Genomic DNA, 17,570 nt, shown 5'->3' with positions numbered 1-17,570 from the left:
CTTGTCCATCACAATGAACTTGACAACTTGTCTATATGTTCAATTTGTCTACAGCCCCAACCAATCAAAACTTATCTACCATAATTAACAAAAGAAATTTATCTACAAGAATAAACTAAAAAAGAATTTGTCTACAGATTCAATTAACGCTCTCATTTATGTCATCAATGCATTTTACAACTTTTTTTTCTTTTGCTCAGTGCTACAGTGCCGTAATAAATGTCAAGTGACATGGCCCGCATGTGCAGTTTTGTGTTTATATTAAACAACACATTTTCTTTAAATTTCTAGCTATTGAATAGAAGGGTATTTTCGACATTTTCATTGCTAGTTGTGGTATAATAGAAAAAGTGTTTATGATTGTGGTAGAATTGGAAAGTTCTATATCAATTATGGTAGATTAGACAAAATTCCCATTTAATAATATAATATTCTTATAGAAATTTAAGAATATTTAATAAATACATAGATTAATGTTTAATAAATAATTTAAGAATGTTTAATACTATTTAATAATATAATGTTTATTAATATTCTTAAACATATTACAATTAAAAAAAATTATAAAATAACATTTTAATTGCAAACATATAAAAATTTTACTAAATTTTAAAATACAATGCCATATTTTTATGAAATAAAAAAAAACATTGTAAATAATTTTTTTTTATAAAACAAACATATTACTTAATTAATTAAACAAGACAAAAATTTTATTTAATTAATTATTTCCAATCCGATAGAGACACGTCACACAAGATCAGTCCCAAGAACAGTTCTAGAGTAAGATCAATGAGCATGATCTTAAGTCTACTATTCAATTATTTTCATTTTTAAAATGCCTAAGAACACCCCATCTAACCTTCCTATAAACATGGCCTTACTAGTAATAATCACGCGAGTTATTATTGCAAACTCTTTAACGAGTATTTAACATTTGTTTTCCCTGTTTTGGGTGTCTCTATCTTTTAAAGTTGATTCAATATGAAACAACAAAGCCACAAGAAATTGTTCTCAGCCTTCTCGAAACCTCCGAATGAGTCAGAGTCTCTGACCTAACTTCAAATAAATAAGTTGAAGTCTAAACAGACCTCACCCACATCTAACCAACACCCTTACTTCTCCAAAAAAAACTATTAAATTTATAGAGGTTTTTTATGTGACTTCTCCAAAAGAAACTATTAGGCACAAAAGAGAATTTTAAGAAATAAGAGGGTAATAAGGAAAAATAGTGAAAAGACTAGGGTGAGAATTAAAAGATGAAAAAACTCAAGAANTTTTTTTTTTTTTTTTTTTTTTTTTTCTGAAGACGTCTCTCTGTCTTGTGTGTCTCCGTCTACACTGCAATGGCGACGGAAGCAATACATCACAAAACCCTAGCCGAATCGAGTTTCAATTCTGGTGATCTAATGTCGGCCCTGATTCATGCGCGGAAAGCTCTCGGTTTGTCTCCTGACTCGGAAGGTCTATCCGCCATGGTTACCGCCTTCGAGATCATCAGCTCTGCCGCCGCCACCGCAGGAGGTATGCCTGAGTGGTACAAGGTTCTAAAGGTAGAGCCTTTCTCTCATATCAATACCATAAAGCAACAGTATAGGAAGCTAGCTTTAGTGTTGCATCCTGATAAGAATCCTTACGCCGGGTGCGAGGAAGGATTTAAGCTTTTGAATGAGGCTTTAAGTGTTTTCTCTGATAAGGTTAGAAGGACTGAGTATGATATGAAGTTGAGGATTAGGATTCAGAGTGAAATGGTTAGTGGTTGTGATGATGATGATGATGATGAAACATCAACATTTTCAACAGTTTGTTCGGGTTGTAGGTCGGTGCATAAGTTTGGTAGGAAGTATTTAGGGCAGAATTTGATGTGCACTAGTTGCAAGAATAGTTTTGAGGCAAAGGAAGCTGAGAAGGAAGAAGAGGGTAGAGATGGAAGTGAAACTGGAACTTGTGCTTCCAAGATCATAACATATAGTAGGAGGAAGAAGCGCGCTGGTGACGATAGTGAAAGTCTGAGAAGTGGGAGTGAGACAGGGGAGATGAGAGAGGAAAGAGCAGAAGCTATTGATGTATCTGACGGGTTGGATGACGAAGATGAAGGGATGATGACTTTGGCAGAAATGCAATCGGTGATAAGAAGAAAAAAATCGAAGGTGAAGTCAAATATCACTGAGAAAGATAGTACTGCAGAAGAAAACATGGGAAGTGAAACGGAGGAGAGATCTTCAGGTGATGTCCCCATGACTATAACTTTGAGGGAGATGAGTAGTAACAAGGAGAATGAAAAACGAGAAGCTTTAAAGAATGGGAAGAACATAAATAAGAAGAAGGCGACGAACCACAAGGTGTTAAACGAGATAGTAGATTTAGAATACGTGCCACGAGGTGATAGGAAGAGGGAACATGGTAAATTAAGCCAAGAAATCTACAGGGAAGACGAGGATTTGGAACTATATGATTTTGGTAAGGACAGGATGCCGAGGAGCTTTAAGAAAGGGCAGATTTGGGCGATATATGATGGTGGTGATGACAATATGCCTCGGAGTTACTGTTTGGTCAGTGAAGTGGTTTCTTTGAACCCTTTTAAGGTATGGATCAACTGGTTGGATTGTGAGAGCGAGAAACTGATCTCTTGGATGAAGATCAGTTCCTCTAATATGCCTTGTGGGAGGTTCCGAGTTTCAGAGAAAGCTTTGGTTGAACAAGTGAAACCATTCTCTCACATTGTCAACTGCGAAAGGGCTGCACGGGAAGTATACCAAATATATCCCAGGAAAGGCTCTGTTTGGGCAGTGTACTCAGAGACAAATCCAGCTCTTCAGAGAAGAAAGACCGGACGCTATGAGATTGTCGTGTGCTTGACGATGTATTCTGAAGCGTATGGCTTGAGTGTGGCATATTTGGAGAAGGTTAACGACTGTAGTAGCAACTTGTTCAAGAGACGGGATTACGGGTATAATGCAGTCAGATGGGTCGAGAAAGACGATGTTGCAGCCTTGCTCTCTCATCAGATTCCGGCCAAGAAGGTGTCTGAACATGAATCTGGAGCTGATCTGAAAGAGTCTTGGGTGCTCGATCTTGCTTCTGTACCTCCTGATTTGGTTTCTGCCCCTTAATGAACATAGACTGTTCTTGTTATGGTTTCTCCTCAATCATCATCGTGACAAAGAGAAACTAACACTTCATGATTCATGTTAATATTTGTCTAATTTAATAATCTTAGTTATTTAGTGCCCTTGCAACTCATACGCCATATATTATGTACACCAAAATGTCACATGTGCCTAAGCTCTAAACTCTAAAGGCTTTCCCACAATTTATAAATTGCAAAGATAAGCTCAAAATTGTGTTATATTACCAAATTTCTCAAGAAAAATCATAGTTGAAATTGAAAAAAAACAAAATTATCTATTTAATTTAACATAAATTTCGCATGGGGTAAAAAGAAACAGACTTTAAAAGTTGGGTTAGCCCTAAAAATTCTCAAAACCTAAAAGGTAATTACTTTGTCCAATCCAAAGGGTCTTGACTCTTGAGAGAGAGAGAGAGTGCTTGGAGTGGAGCGAGTATAGAGGTGAGGTATCGCCATTGGTAAGTCTGACGTTTTTCTTATTTGCGTATGCCGAAAGATCACTCTTCTCTGGTTTCGACTCTGTTTCTGTGTATAATTCTTTAGGAACCCTAGTCAGAGGTTTTGATTTTGCATGGTTTATTCGCTTTATGGGTCTTGGTTCTACTTCTTTCGTGAACTCTTTTGGGTTTTTCCAATTTTTCCACTCAAACAATCTGAAAAGATTAGAACTTTTTCTCCTCTACGTATGTAGTCTTTAAGCTTTAGATGTGTGTTTTGTGTACTGATGATCATCTGGGTTTCAGTGATCAAGTTTGTCTTTAATTAGGAATATACATAACAGTTTCTGTCTTGTAAAAAACGGCTTTGTCTTTTGATTGAGTACTATTACCGGAAGATAACTAAGATTATGTTCTCTGTATAGAGCTTGTAGAATGGTTATCTTGCTTCTTGGAATCTCTGTGTTGCTATATAAGGTTAGTTTCAGTTTTTGATTGATAATGTTGGCTCATCTTATCTGCTTTTGACAATGATGTAGGAGCGGCAACGTGAGCGTGTGATCTCTCTCCACTGAAACTAGCTATCAAGATGAACTCATTTCCTTCACAAAACTTGATGCTATCTGCTACAAACGCAAACAAGGACGCAGCCTTGCTTACATCTAATGCTCATTGGTTTCACTCCCATATCGCTGTTCCAAAGACCACAGGCATTGATCTTTCTCAAGTATCTCAAGCAAATCCTGCCGAAGGTGTGATGGTGCCTCAGTCTCGTTCGTTTTATCCTCCTACTACTATAGATTACAGAAACGGTGTGGCAACCGTGGAACAGAAGTCCACGAATCAGTCTCCTTCGAAAGCTTTGAAACCTAAAACGCCAAGAAAGAAACGCTCTGCATCCAACAAGTCAAAGAAAACTTTGAGCATACCAGAGACAAAGCGCGAGAAGAAGAATCTGGACATCAATATTGACATTTCAAGCTTCGATACTTCCGGGGTTCCTCCTCCTGTGTGTTCATGTACAGGGGTTTCAAGGGTTTGCTACAAATGGGGCATGGGCGGTTGGCAATCCTCATGCTGTACCATCAGCATATCGACATACCCACTACCCATGAGCACCACAAGACCCGGAGCTCGTCTAGCTGGAAGAAAAATGAGCAATGGTGCTTATGTCAAGCTCCTTGCGAGGCTTGCTGGCGAAGGGTATAGTCTCTCTTACCCTGTTGATCTCAAGAACCATTGGGCCAGACACGGAACTAACAAGTTTGTGACCATCAAGTAGTCGTTTCATTAGTTGGGTTTGGTTTTAGATTAGCTTTTGTGGTCTCTTTGTAAGTTATCTTTACAATCACAGCCTTTTAGTATATATGTTTCCTAATGGCTTTGAGATCATAAAGGAGATTAAGTGTCTATGATCAATAGGACAACAGTTATTTTCCTTTAGGTGGAGTGTTTCTTGGTACTGCAAAGAATGTTTGGTTGAATTTGAACATGAATCTCTTTAAAGCAGGAGACTTTGTGGATCGATTTAGGTTGTTTAGTGTTCTTTTGATGCAGCAAATTGTTATATTTCTGCTCATTCCTCCTTGCAAATAAACTAACAGCTCTTTTCGCCACAGAGGCAAAGATGCTTCGTCAATGCACTTGGTCAAAACATATATATGACACTGGAGACGTAATCTCTCTATTTCTTACCCCAATTAAAATGTTGAATCATTAACATAACAGAACACATTATCGACTACGAACAACACAGGACACCATAACAGAGTTTTATCACAGACAATGGTCAATGGCCGATGAATTAGTTGAATTGAATTTCTCGTATATGTGATCTGGTTGAAACGACTACTAGAAGCGATTGAGAGAATTCAGAATCAAAATGATAAGGAAGTGAGGCCAAGGACATTAGGAAATGAGCTAATCACATGTCATGGATTCCATCTTTGGCTAGAAAGAACGGACCAGATCAAGACGGTTTACAAGGACCGTAATTAGGTTTTCAAACTCTCAGCTCAACGAAACCAATACAAATCCATTGATACGAAGTTTCTTTTTATCTCAAACTTTTGGAAATGTATGTTTCTTGTGTTCCAATCTCTGCTTACATTGCAAGTCAATTGCTTTTTGGTTTTAGATAGACAAATTTATACCATTTTGCGGTTGCATAGTTTTCTTTTTTGCGCGGACAGTCAAAGACTCAAAGGAGTCAAATCTCAACACGAAGATCTGAACCGGCTATTACATTTAAAGTTCATAATCATAAAATATTGTTTATAATATTGATCGATCATCAGTTACATCCCCTCTTAATTTTAATCTAATTCATTTTCGTAGTCGAATTAAAAATTACCAGTGATCATATAATACAAGTCCTATAGATAGTCAAAATTATTTGGTAGAGGCCCACAGAAAAATGTTTCAAAAACGGCCAACATGCTTTGACGATAGGAGTTAGAAAACAGATTCCATCCCCTGCGCACAACAACAAGTGAAAAAGGAGGCATGTGCAACTAAACCCCATCAGCATCCTCAGGTAATACTTCTTATACCATGCATTGAAGTTAATAGATGGGAAGAAAAATTCGCTTGCATCCAGAAGCATTATCATAATCATGTGAAACCTGAAGTAATGAGGCAGATGGCAGTCATCGATTATCCATATGAACCCTAAGCAGCAATACACGACGAATAATCTGTTTTCCATTCTTTTTGTGGCTCCTGAGGTCGAGTTTTCGCTCGTAGATGCTCTGACAATACTGAGAGGCTTTGTTAGTCTTCGGTCACGAGAAAATATATGGTTGAATGATGATGATGATCATGATGCAAAGTCCACATGTGCATTTGCTGCAGTTTTGGAAATTAGTTTTAGTTGTTGAAAGAGTCATTACAAGACAAGCTTTCAATATTAATAACAACCTATAATACCTGGAAGAGGAACAGTTGATTTTGGGAATGAGTCAAAGTTGGAGAAACACACTCTTGTTGGCTTCAATTGTTTCTTTAGATATGGAGTCTGATACCTGAAAATACATAGAAACATACAAAACACATCCAATCTATGTGAACCCCATGATAATAAACTAATCCTCTATTGTTAATATTTTTTCAAAAAAAGCCAAAAAAAAATATTATTTTAGAGCAAAAGCGAACATATATAGATAGAACTACCTCGTTTTGAAGAAGTTTGATCAGAAAAAAGGGCAAGCAAAAACTATATATTATGAATTTAAAGAACGAAGGAACAAAAAGAAGTACCTTGGAAGGAAGGACGTAAAAGAGAGACGGTCCGTGGCCATCCCCAAACACTGCATAGTTTCGTCTCCGGCGAGAGATTTCGGTCGAGGCTTTAGTTAGGGTTCCGCAACTTTGACGAGTTAGCAGCCGTCTTATTTTTACTAACACCGTTTTATTATTGAAAACTTTTATAGGGTTTCTAAATTTTATGTTTATTTTTTTCCTTTTATTTTAGCGTTAAGTTAACAAATAATAAACATACCTGCGTCAAAAATCTAAAAATTAATTATTTAATTAGAAAATAATGAAAAAATATTTGGTTAATTACAAAAAAAAAAATGATCAAGTTGAATTACATATCGACAAATAATCCATGGCGTTGTTAAAATTTTCTCTGTTTCATTTCCTTTTACTCTATTATATTATAAATTTACTCACTTCTTGTTCATACCGCTATGTTATTCACTCGTTACACCAATACATGATTTACCGTAATCTACCGTACTATAATTACTACTAATAAAACGGATAATTTAACCATCAAAATGATAAAGAAGTGAGGCCAAGGACATTAGGAAATGAGCTAATCACATGTCATGTATTCCATCTTTGGCTACAAGGAACTGACCTAAGTTTTTTAATGTGATGTCCTTGCTAGTAAAAATAAATAGCACCTTTTCTATATTGATCTAATCCCCTTGATATTAAAAGTACATCAGTGGAGAAAAAGCAAACAAAAAAAAAGCCTCTACAGATTGATATAACAGAGAAATTATTGACAACAGTGGATGGTCATTTACATTTCAATTTCAAGTTCAGATCAATTGGAGTTCCACGGAAACATTCTAACAATTCAAAGCCAAAAAAAAAAAGTACAAAAAGAAGAGAAAAGAGGTACCGAAAATGAATGGCTCGAATTTGGTAGTGTAAAACTGGAATCGAAAAAAGAAGGCACAGAGTCTTTGTGAAACTGGCAACGCATAGATTGTGGCAACTGGCAAGAAACAAAATCTTATAACACCTATCATTCATATGTAAATCCAGCTTTAGCTCAACCAAATCCATTCAAAGCTTCATAATATTGCCATCATTCAAATCCAACCAAATCCAGCTTTAGCAAAAACATTGCCATCATCCATCGATAGCTTGTACACAGTTCCAAAGCCTCCACAGCCTATCATGTGCTCTTCATTAAGTGTTTCCAGTTTCTTGATAATGTCTTTGGAAGCGTAGGGCAAATCTCCATGGAACATCACTATAGACGCACCTGGATAGGTAAAATCGTCTCTCATGATTGTCAAGTTTTGAGAGAAATATTCTTTTTAATGGAGATGATCTACAATAAGAGTCAGCATGGCTCACCTCCACCGACTTCTATCGCAAGGCTTTGACCCTCAACTCTACCAAGCGTTTTATAGAGAAAGCATCCCCAGAAACACATGAGCGCCACTAGGAGCAGCTCACCCACAGTTGCTGAAGCACTTATAAGCAGCCTTTTAGGGTTATTACCTCCTTGGCCTATCATATGGGAGAAACCAAAAAGCAAACTCATTTCATGCCAAATAATATACTACAAATATTTCAAAAACTAAGCTATATATAATCCATACATTCTGACCAAAAAATTGATGAAGACACAGTTGCTATACCTGTTGGAGACCCGGTAGTTGTAGAATTTCCAGTGTCATTGCACACAACATCGATTTGTTTTCCACACAAATTAAGATTTCCGCTGAAGCTGCAAAAAGGATGCATTAGTTTTAGACTTGGTTTTTTTTTTTTTTAACTGGTGCAAAGCTAACAACAGGGTGCTATTGTCCATAACGTCACAAAAAACTTGTAACTGCTTTGCCCAATCAACCGTAGAAAGACTTATTAACCTACATTTACAAAAAATTGGTTGGGGGAAGGGGTAAAGATGAATTATACTTACGAGTCCCTCGAAAGTAGTAGGCCATCAGAAGGTATTTATCCCACAAGGAAATTGTTCGAGACATTGCTTCAAAATAAGATCAACATAGTTAGCAACATTGAGACTCATATATACACAAGACTGCAACATAAAACACACAAAATAGAGATTAGCAACTCACAATTTAGTAAGCTTTTTCAACTGCCCAAGTGAAGCAGGGATAGCTCCCTTGATGGTGTTGCTTGAGATGTCCCTTTATGAATGAGAGTCAAAGAATAACTTAGTAGTTCAGAAGAATCTAGATGATATGCCCATTTGATATGAAAGAAGCCCTAACATAGATTTACAACTCTCATCATCATATTTTTGAGTTTTATACCCAGCAAATAGAACACAATACGTGTGTTGGATATAAGTTATGTCAAATTCCCTGTAGTTTTTAAGGTTCAACACGACCTAGAGAAATATATATCTTTGAAAAACATTATGCTGCATTGGAGGTCAGAAGAAGAACCTCTTATGGTTCACTATATAGTTATAGAGGATATTAAATGGTGAGAGTAGCCAGCCGAACAACAAATAACAGATCCTACAGAGGCTAGGAAAACAAATCCACTTAGAAGAAGGAGGAGATAAATCACGTACAGGTTTTTCAGCGCGGAGAGGTTTCCTAATTCACTTGGGATTGTCCCACCAATGTAATTATTCTGCAAGTATCTGCAAGGAATAGAGGGCAAATAAATAAAAATAACAACGATTTTTTTGTAAACCAGCTAAACTTTTGACTTTAAAACCATTGATTTATCATCACTCACAAGACACATCAATATTATGCACCAACTATATAGAAGCAAATGTAGAAAAACATTAGCAATTGTCAGAAAAAATGTTGTAAACTCGGAAAAAGATAAACGAAAAATTCGACCAGAAATGAAGTGTAAATACTAATCAGCATATGTATTTTGGAAAAACACTTACATTCCCTCTAATGACGTGCAATTTCCCAATGCGGCAGGTATTGGGTCATATAAAAAATTGTTGTGAAGCATTCTGCGATGACATGAAAATACACATACGTTGAGCAGTAGAACATATACTAGACAGGAACAGACTCATACTAGGCTCAAACCAAACACAACAGACTCATGATTACAGCTCACACAGAAGCTAGCTCAAGTGTGATGGTCTCTTTAGGTCTTTATCAGATTGTGGTGTGACATTAGGTACAATTGTATGGTGAATGAGTGTTCTATATGCCATGCATCATTCATATGACTCGGGTTTGGGGATTGAGCGAGTAAAATAAAGATACCGCTGACAAGAGAAGAGAGAACAGAAAAGACCAAAAGTTTGATGATTTACACAGAGAGATGCCCAGCCAAGGCGTACATCAGAATCATATCCAGCTTTGAATATGTAGTCTTTTACCATATGTGCGTTTGTAAACCGCACTCCACATGTTTGAATCAAAGTTGAACCAATAGCTGCATAGATATATCATACTGTATGATTCATACACATAAACATTTATACGGTAGCAAGTGGGATGGTTCTATTAGAAGAGAGAGAGAGCAAGAGGAGACACACACTTACCTCAAATTATCTGAAGGGGTAAACCGACGTTTAAATGCAAACGATGCAGCGTTGGACGGAAGAGAAATGCTCGGAATGAAGGACAATGCATTATCCTATATGAAATTAAAAAAAAAAAAAAAAAAGGGTAAAAGTCCTAATGTCAGATCCAACAAAAGATAGGAAAGGAAGGTTCTAGAAGCTATTGGACAGTAACACACAAACAAAAAAAAAAAGCAGACAAGAAATTTCGTAAAAGACAAGAACCTTATAAGCATATCTCAGCCTCAACTCTTCATCTGTGTATAGAGCGGTACAAATACCATTCATGGCTTGACGTTTGAGGATACCGTTAACAGATAAAACTATTTTCTGCTTCTCTTCCTCTCCTCATCTTCTCTTTATTGTAACGAAATTTCTCCAAGTGGGAAATTAAGAGTCGGTCTTGGCTGCATAAAGAGAAAACCATTCGAAAAACTGAAGTTAGTGTTTAAAGGGAACATATTGCAAAGTAGTCCCAGCCAAGCAAGACAATAATTTACCAGGTAACTGATGACAAAAACTAACGCAAATCCAAAACCAAATAGACAATGTAAGGGATGACACTCACATAACCAATAGGAACAGGCGATGATTGATAGCTCCAGAGAAAAGCCTGGTTCAGTCAGATTTGCTTCCATAGCAACCTCTCCTTGTTGTGCCTGCAACAACATACAGTTAAGCCATACGTCAGAGACGCAGCACTAAATTAATACATACATAGTCATGGATTGAACATAAGGCCTACACACATATCCAACTGCTACTAATAGTTAGTTGCAGAGCTCGCAAATGCCCACTGAGAACTAGCAGATTCTAAATGCACAACAGGGACGCAAACCAAAACCAATGGTACCATAAACCCTTATCAAAACCGTTACACACAAATTGTTCTGTTCTGTCCCATAAATGACAAATTGCCAAATATATACATCCCCAAATTGACAATTCAGTTCAAACAAAGATTAATCCTTTTTGTCTTTATCTGTGCCTCAGGAAAAGAAAAAATCAATCCTTCTTTTTGTAGCAAACAGTGATAATAATGGGCAAGAAGAAGAAGTACCTTTTGACATTATGAAGAGCTCGGAGCTGAAGGCGAGGGTGAACATCAAGATTGCTCTTGATGAAGGTGTTCTTCTCTTCGATATCATAGAGAACAGAGACGTGTTTGGAAGTAAACGAGACCTGAGGCTGTGAAATCTCGCGCAGGGAATTGTTCTGAAACGAGAGTTTGAGCTTGTCGAAGAGACTTTGTTTAAGAAAAGGAGACTATCGCTGTCGAATTCAGATGTAACACGGAGCTTTGGTCTGTTGGCAGTCTTGAGAAAGGACAAGGCAGAGCAAGTCGGTGGCGATAATTCCGAGGTTCCTGATTGAGGGGTTGGTGAAAGAGAAGAGGGCTGAGGAGGAGTTGTGAGGGTATGGTTTTGAGAAGACGGATCCGCCATTGAAATTGGATTTGGTGAGAGAATCTATCGCAAACTCGCGAACATGAGATTCAAGTTTGTTGTTCTACTTTGAGAGAAGTAATAATAATAGTTATGTATGAAACGGACGGTTCTTGTTTTTCTTACTTATCATCGATGCAGTCTCTCACTTCTTCACTTGTCTTTTTTTTTTTGCATTTTTTATATTCTAAAAAATAATTATGAAAGCATTTTTCTTAAACGTTAATTAGGTAGATAGTGCTTTTCTCCGTTTAATTAGTAGTTATGGTTCACACGTTTCTTTATAGTTTACGAATGTGTAAGAGTATGTAAGACTATATGAAACTAAATTAGGTCGGGGTATATAACGGTTAATTTTTTTTCTAATCTTGTAGTAGTATTATGCTATTAACCAAAAAAAGGTTTCCTCCCTAATTATTAGTTATATTTATTAAAGGTCTTTTTTGGTCAGCTAAAATTAGTGACACAAGATAAAAGATGTCATAATTGAACCTTAGGAAGATGGTAAGCTACGTGTTGGGAGAAGAAGAAAAAAAGATAAAAGATGTCATTGTTTCATTAAAGTGAGTAATTAGTGAATATAATCTTCATAAAGTTGAATGAAAATGAGAATATGAACTGCATTTAGAGTTCCAAATCCAAATCCAAATCATACTTAGAAGATGTCATTGTTCCATTGAAGTGGGTAATTAGTAGATATGATCTTCATAAAGTTGAATGATAATGAGAATATTTTAGAGTTCCAAATCCAAATCATACTTATAAAGTCAGTACAAATAGTTTATTTGGCCAGCAAATAAGTTTTTGATGATAACCTTATCCGATGTTGAGCAAGAAACAAGGGCTTTTCTCTCTTTGGCTCTGCTTTCTCATGTAGAGGAGATGGTATCATCCCCACTGGAGGTGGACGATCAAACAGAGATCATAGCTGATCCCCTTTGACGCGTCGTGGAGTAGACTAGAAAATACCGAAATACTCTTCACTAACCACAAAATCACGCCTATTTATTATAATGAGAGTAGACAGACAGACGCATGACGGAAAACTAGAACTTTCAACGTTCATCTTTTGTTAGCTATACAATTAGTGACACAAGATAAAAATGTCATTATTTCATTATAAAAAGGTTTTTAGAGAAAGGAAAAAAAAAAAAACTGAAATTGCTGTTTCATTACACGTACAGTACAGTATACGAGGAAATTGTTGTTTGCTTTCTTTTTTTTCTTTTTCTTTTTTTTTTTGTTTTAATTAAAAAGTACTTATTTAGAAGTACAGTAAGTAAGACAAATATAAAGTCTGCAAAACTAACCATTCCCCATGGGAAAGGAAAGGATAAAATCTCTCTCTCTTTTTCTCTTTTTCTCTTGCTCTCTCTCTCTATTTATCTCCCTTTTGAAACCTTTCACAATTCCACATCACCTCCTTTTCAAAACACTTCTGGATCACTCTGCCTGAACCATGACCGGCTTTCCCCGCCCCATTGAGAATCCTCTCGTCCCATCAGGCATTCGTGGTCCAGGTGGTTCCCCATCCCTGGTTGCTCCATGTTGTTCATTGGATTTTTTGAAGGTGGTTTTCCCACTTGATGATGATGATGCTGATGATGATGATGATTCCCTCCTCGCCCATTGTGGTTGTTGTTCTGGTTCTGGTGTGGTTGCCCAACCGCTTTCTCATTCCCTTGATCCTCTCCCTGTTATGTGGCAGAGTTATAAGAATCATCCATGGATAACAAAGTAGAAAACCAAGAACGTATTTGGTCTACTTACTATTACTGGCTGCTCTTGCACATGTGTATCCCATTCCCCAGAACACTCTTCAGACTGTTTCTCAATCGGCTGCTGCTCCGATGTTGTAGCATCATCTTCCTCATGTTCTACTTCTGCATCATGTCCTTTTCTTCCTCTTCTGCATCACCTTGTTTTGGTTCCTTTGTCTGTGTATGATAGAATAATAACATATAAGCCAAGTGGAACCGACATCAACTTCCTCAGATCTTAACCCACACCAATGACATCTAATTTACAGAATGTTCTGAACTACTAAGATATCTGGCCTCTGCTTATTAGATTGAGAGAGGACGGGTAAAGACACTGTGTGTTTGTCAAACTTAAAGTCACATACCTGATACTTTAGCATCAAACGGACTCTAAGACCACTTCTCCAATTTCCCGCTTCATTTAAGTCAGCAACCTGTACAGTAACATGCCTTTTACTTTACCCACATTAGCACATGTATGAGGGTATTAACATATATAGTCTAAAAATCTAAGTAGGTGAGGTTTTACTGCTTTCTCGGCTAGCTCAACGATCCCATACTCAACAAAAGCATGGACCTATAAGAACATGTAAAAGAGACATCAATTTTGCATCCAGTTAATCCAAAACTATGAGGCAAACACAAAGCCGCATGGGTCCATCTAGTTTACCTTGTTACTGAAAAGCGTGCCATCGCTTTTGGCTGATCTTGCTGCGGGTGGAGCACCGCTTCCATTGTTTTGCGGCTGGCAAGTACGGATGTTCTTCACACTGAAGACAGACACTCATACTTTTAGAAAACCTCAACTGTATAGAAGAAAGAAGAAGAAGAAGATTCAAGGTTTTATAACATCATCAAAACAGTTGAGAAAATCTTCATCAGATTTTGGTAGCAATGATCCTCAGGTAGATTCCCAGCAATAATAATGCGAGACTGGATATGATAATTTATTAGAAAATCAAATATACAAATCCTTTAGTCATAACTTTAAACATTAGTTTACAGATATATAAGAACATGAGAATGAGTTAAGTACCTGAAGCTCTTCTATAGCAGACTCAGTAATCGGATTTATGCGTCTCACTTTCTTTCCATCTTCACTAACAACCTATTAGATGACTCAACAAAGTTAGAACATCAAATCACGTACAAAAGTTATAGACCAACCGAAAAAACGCACACTAACTGACTAACATAAAAGAACTCACAAGCTTTGCTGAGTTCTGTAGCACTGCGGCAAGCTGAGAATTACTGTTAATTGACACCTTTAATTTTCTTGAACGATGCAACAACATGAATCGGCACTGTAATCACATGAACCCACGACGTTTGTTACTTTTATGCAAAACGAACTCACGAAGATGCATATGATGATCTCTTGCTTACCATATCCTTCAGGATCCTTGCAAATAACTCTCATCAGATGATCTGTGGTCGCCAAGTTCAAGTCGCTGAAATAGTACTCAACCTGATTTTTGAGCAGTCAAGATACCAAATTTAAGATCACAAGTCTAAATCTAACTAAATTTCGAACATTAAAGAGATCGAAGCTAAAAACCTGATTCACTATCTTCTGGCAAACCAGTTTTTGCATCTATCGTAACAGAAGCTCCAGTTTCCGTCTTTGTCGCTTAAGTTCTCTATCGTCCTAATTGAAAGACAAACAAATCTTGAGTTTGAAGACAAAAGCAATATTAATTTGAGTAAAAAATTAGGGAAGAAAGGGTGGGCACACACACCTGTAACCAGGGTTGTGAATGGCCACCATCTCGCGTGATTGGAGCACCAACTCCAGGAACTGTTGTAGATACTTTCCCATGCATTCCAGGGATAGCAGATGAAGTAGGGGCACCCCAATAGTCCATCCCAATATTTAAATTTGTTGGTGGGCCTGGAACACCTGCAGCTGTCATTGGCATGATGGCACGGTCTGGTTCACCGGTAGAAGAGGTGTACCAGGACTTCCATTTCCGGGACCATTAGCAGAACCGCCATTCTCAGATGCTGCTTCAGTTGAATAGCAAAACAATAAAGCACTCTCCGGTAAGCAGCTTTCACGATGTTAAGTCACATGAAAGAAATGAAAGGAAAAATAAAGATCATGAAACGAACCATCCTTTCCGTCTTGTCCAGATCCTGACTCCTACAAGGATTGCAAAGTAAAGAATTTTCAACCCAGACGATCCAACAGACATGTTTGGTGATGCAAGGTGTACAACTGAAAGGTTTAGTTTGCTAATGTGCATATATCCATACATAATTGAGGCATTGAAGGATGCGCATACATGCCACCTGGGGGATACATTGCAACATACGGATGAGGCGGGGTTCCATAAGGAGGCATCATATGCTGTAAAAAGTTGATGTCGCACTCAGCAATAAATCAAAGCTATGATGATAAAGAGCTGAACGAATATCTTAATTTAATGGGAGTTAATTTTGACTCAGAACAAGACCAATTCCCCAAGCACGCAACTATCAATGACGAACGCTATAACTCACATAAAGTAAACCCCCAGTCAATAAGTCATTTGCAACTTTTTCAGCACTCTGAACACCTAAATACACATCCCAATAAAAAGCGATAGATGTAAGCTAGTTTACCTGAACTCCCCACATATAAGGGTGAGGTTGGGGACTTGATGCCACATAACCATGAGGTGGCGGCATTGGAGAATATGCCTGTCAAAAAGAAACATATAACTATCAAATCCATTTTTAAACAGGTAAACAGACCACAGATCGATAGACAGAGGAATATGTCCTAGACCTGAAAACCAGACCAATCTGGAGTAGCCATGCCAGCACTCACAGCCGACGAAGGTTCCTGCAAAACACAGAATATTCCAACTATAACATGTCACTGATAGGGAAACAAAAATCACAAATTAGCTGAAATCTAGGGTTTGAAAAATATTTCTATTTCCTTTCTAGTATCCTGCTTCTAATCCTGGCTTCTAATAGCTTAAGTCATGGGTCCTTTCCTATATTAAGGTCCTCTTGAAAACAACTGGAAGCAGAGAAGAGAAGGGTGAACGCAAACCTGTGAAGAGGGAAGAGCAGCAGAAGAAGAAGGCGGTGTTTTAGGTTCCTTCTCTTTACTCGATTTCTCCAAATTCTCGCTACTAGCCATTATCACGTTCCCTAGTTTCTAAAAACAACCCTCGAGAGCTTCCTGCGAGACAAATTCAGCTAAATAAGCTAACTCACAACAAGATCCACTCATGCAATTCAACATTTTAACTAATAAGATGTTCGAGACTTCGTTCCACACTTCTCCTACTGATCGTTGACCTATACAGCTATATATATGCCAACAGCTAAAGCCTTAAAAGGTTTAGTCTTTTTTTCTCAAGAGGTAAACAATGTCGGAGCTGAGAAACACAATTGCACAAAACCCAGCAGTATAAATAGAAACCCTAGAAAACTGAATCGAATTCAGAACAGAAACGGTAAAATCTAACCCCTAAAGAGACAAACTTGGAGATGTGACATGAAATACCTAAACGACCGTAAATGTCTGAAAACTCTGAGCACAATATTTTGAGATGCGGTATGAACCTCTGAGCTTGATTATTGCAGAGATTGTTGTGAGAATCAATGTCTTGACCAAGAAAAAAAAATTGGCTGATTGGTTTGTGTTTTTTTTCTCCTCACGGAGAAGAAAGGGGCGTGGAGTTCACGAGGAATAAAAATTTGCTTCTTTGCCCCTTCTTTATAATTTATTTATGAACTTTACCCATGTAAGGCTCTGACTGGTAACACGAGTTATCAAAATCGAGTTGCAAATAAATATTAAAATTCAATGTAGCTTGCAGTAAAAATTATGTGGTATAAACGGCAGTTTGAAGTAGTGAATTTGCAGTAAAAAATGAATTAAATATTTTCTTTAAACGACTGACTGGTAACATTTCTGATGTATCAGGTGCAGTATCTATTAGAAATAACAATTAAAAAATTATTAAGAACAATAACATTTTTCAAATAGAATAATTTAAAATAGATAAATAAAATGATCCTACGTAAAAAAAAAAA

General features: G+C 37.1%; 3 protein-coding genes and 3 pseudogenes across 5 annotated transcripts; 2 read left to right on the top strand and 4 right to left on the bottom strand.

Annotated features, from left to right (window-relative positions):
* On the top strand, window positions 1,298-3,225 carry LOC104786000 (dnaJ homolog subfamily C member 21-like). The gene has a single exon (XM_010511300.2). The coding sequence runs from the start codon at window positions 1,347-1,349 to the stop codon at window positions 3,111-3,113; it is 1,767 nt and encodes a 588-aa protein (XP_010509602.1). The 5' UTR covers window positions 1,298-1,346; the 3' UTR covers window positions 3,114-3,225.
* Window positions 3,610-5,094, top strand: LOC104785998 (annotated as a pseudogene).
* Window positions 5,904-6,987, bottom strand: LOC104785997 (protein TIC 20-IV, chloroplastic-like). Its single transcript, XM_019245231.1, has 3 exons — window positions 6,826-6,987; window positions 6,496-6,590; window positions 5,904-6,384 (listed from the first exon to the last, which is right to left on the bottom strand). Exons 1-3 carry the CDS (start codon window positions 6,879-6,881, stop codon window positions 5,927-5,929), a joined length of 609 nt encoding a protein of 202 aa, XP_019100776.1. The 5' UTR covers window positions 6,882-6,987; the 3' UTR covers window positions 5,904-5,926.
* On the bottom strand, window positions 7,560-11,775 carry LOC104785996 (annotated as a pseudogene).
* Window positions 12,919-15,412, bottom strand: LOC104785993 (annotated as a pseudogene).
* On the bottom strand, window positions 15,291-17,226 carry LOC104785994 (bZIP transcription factor 16-like). 3 transcript variants are annotated; one of them, XM_019245760.1, is made up of 7 exons: window positions 17,038-17,226; window positions 16,579-16,710; window positions 16,306-16,362; window positions 16,140-16,217; window positions 15,792-15,885; window positions 15,648-15,678; window positions 15,291-15,539 (listed from the first exon to the last, which is right to left on the bottom strand). In XM_019245760.1, coding segments are annotated over exons 2-6 (321 nt in total). In that variant the 5' UTR covers window positions 16,669-16,710; window positions 17,038-17,226; the 3' UTR covers window positions 15,291-15,539; window positions 15,648-15,676. The 3 variants fall into 3 exon arrangements, with proteins under 3 accessions (XP_019101305.1, XP_019101304.1, XP_019101303.1); XM_019245759.1 differs by having other exon boundaries at window positions 15,350-15,539; window positions 15,792-15,827; XM_019245758.1 differs by having other exon boundaries at window positions 15,366-15,539; window positions 15,821-15,885.

Source organism: Camelina sativa, chromosome 5 (genome assembly GCF_000633955.1).
Source record: "Camelina sativa cultivar DH55 chromosome 5, Cs, whole genome shotgun sequence".
Lineage (NCBI taxonomy): Eukaryota > Viridiplantae > Streptophyta > Magnoliopsida > Brassicales > Brassicaceae > Camelina > Camelina sativa.
Note: the sequence above shows the minus strand (reverse complement) of the source record. Positions and strands in the feature narration are given on the sequence as shown.

Coding starts and splice junctions, on each gene's coding strand:
- LOC104786000 (XM_010511300.2), top strand. CDS start 1,347: ATGGCGACGGAAGCAATACATCACAAAACCCTAGCCGAATCGAGTTTC.
- LOC104785997 (XM_019245231.1), bottom strand. CDS start 6,881: ATGCAGTGTTTGGGGATGGCCACGGACCGTCTCTCTTTTACGTCCTTC. Junction 6,591..6,825: donor TTTACGTCCTTCCTTCCAAG/GTACTTCTTTTT, acceptor ATGTATTTTCAG/GTATCAGACTCCATATCTAA. Junction 6,385..6,495: donor ATCAACTGTTCCTCTTCCAG/GTATTATAGGTT, acceptor TTGCATCATGAT/CATCATCATCATTCAACCAT.
- LOC104785994 (XM_019245758.1), bottom strand. CDS start 16,668: ATGGCTAGTAGCGAGAATTTGGAGAAATCGAGTAAAGAGAAGGAACCT. Junction 15,886..16,139: donor CTTATATGTGGGGAGTTCAG/GTAAACTAGCTT, acceptor AACTTTTTACAG/CATATGATGCCTCCTTATGG. Junction 15,679..15,820: donor ATGTATCCCCCAGGTGGCAT/GTATGCGCATCC, acceptor CAATCCTTGTAG/GAGTCAGGATCTGGACAAGA.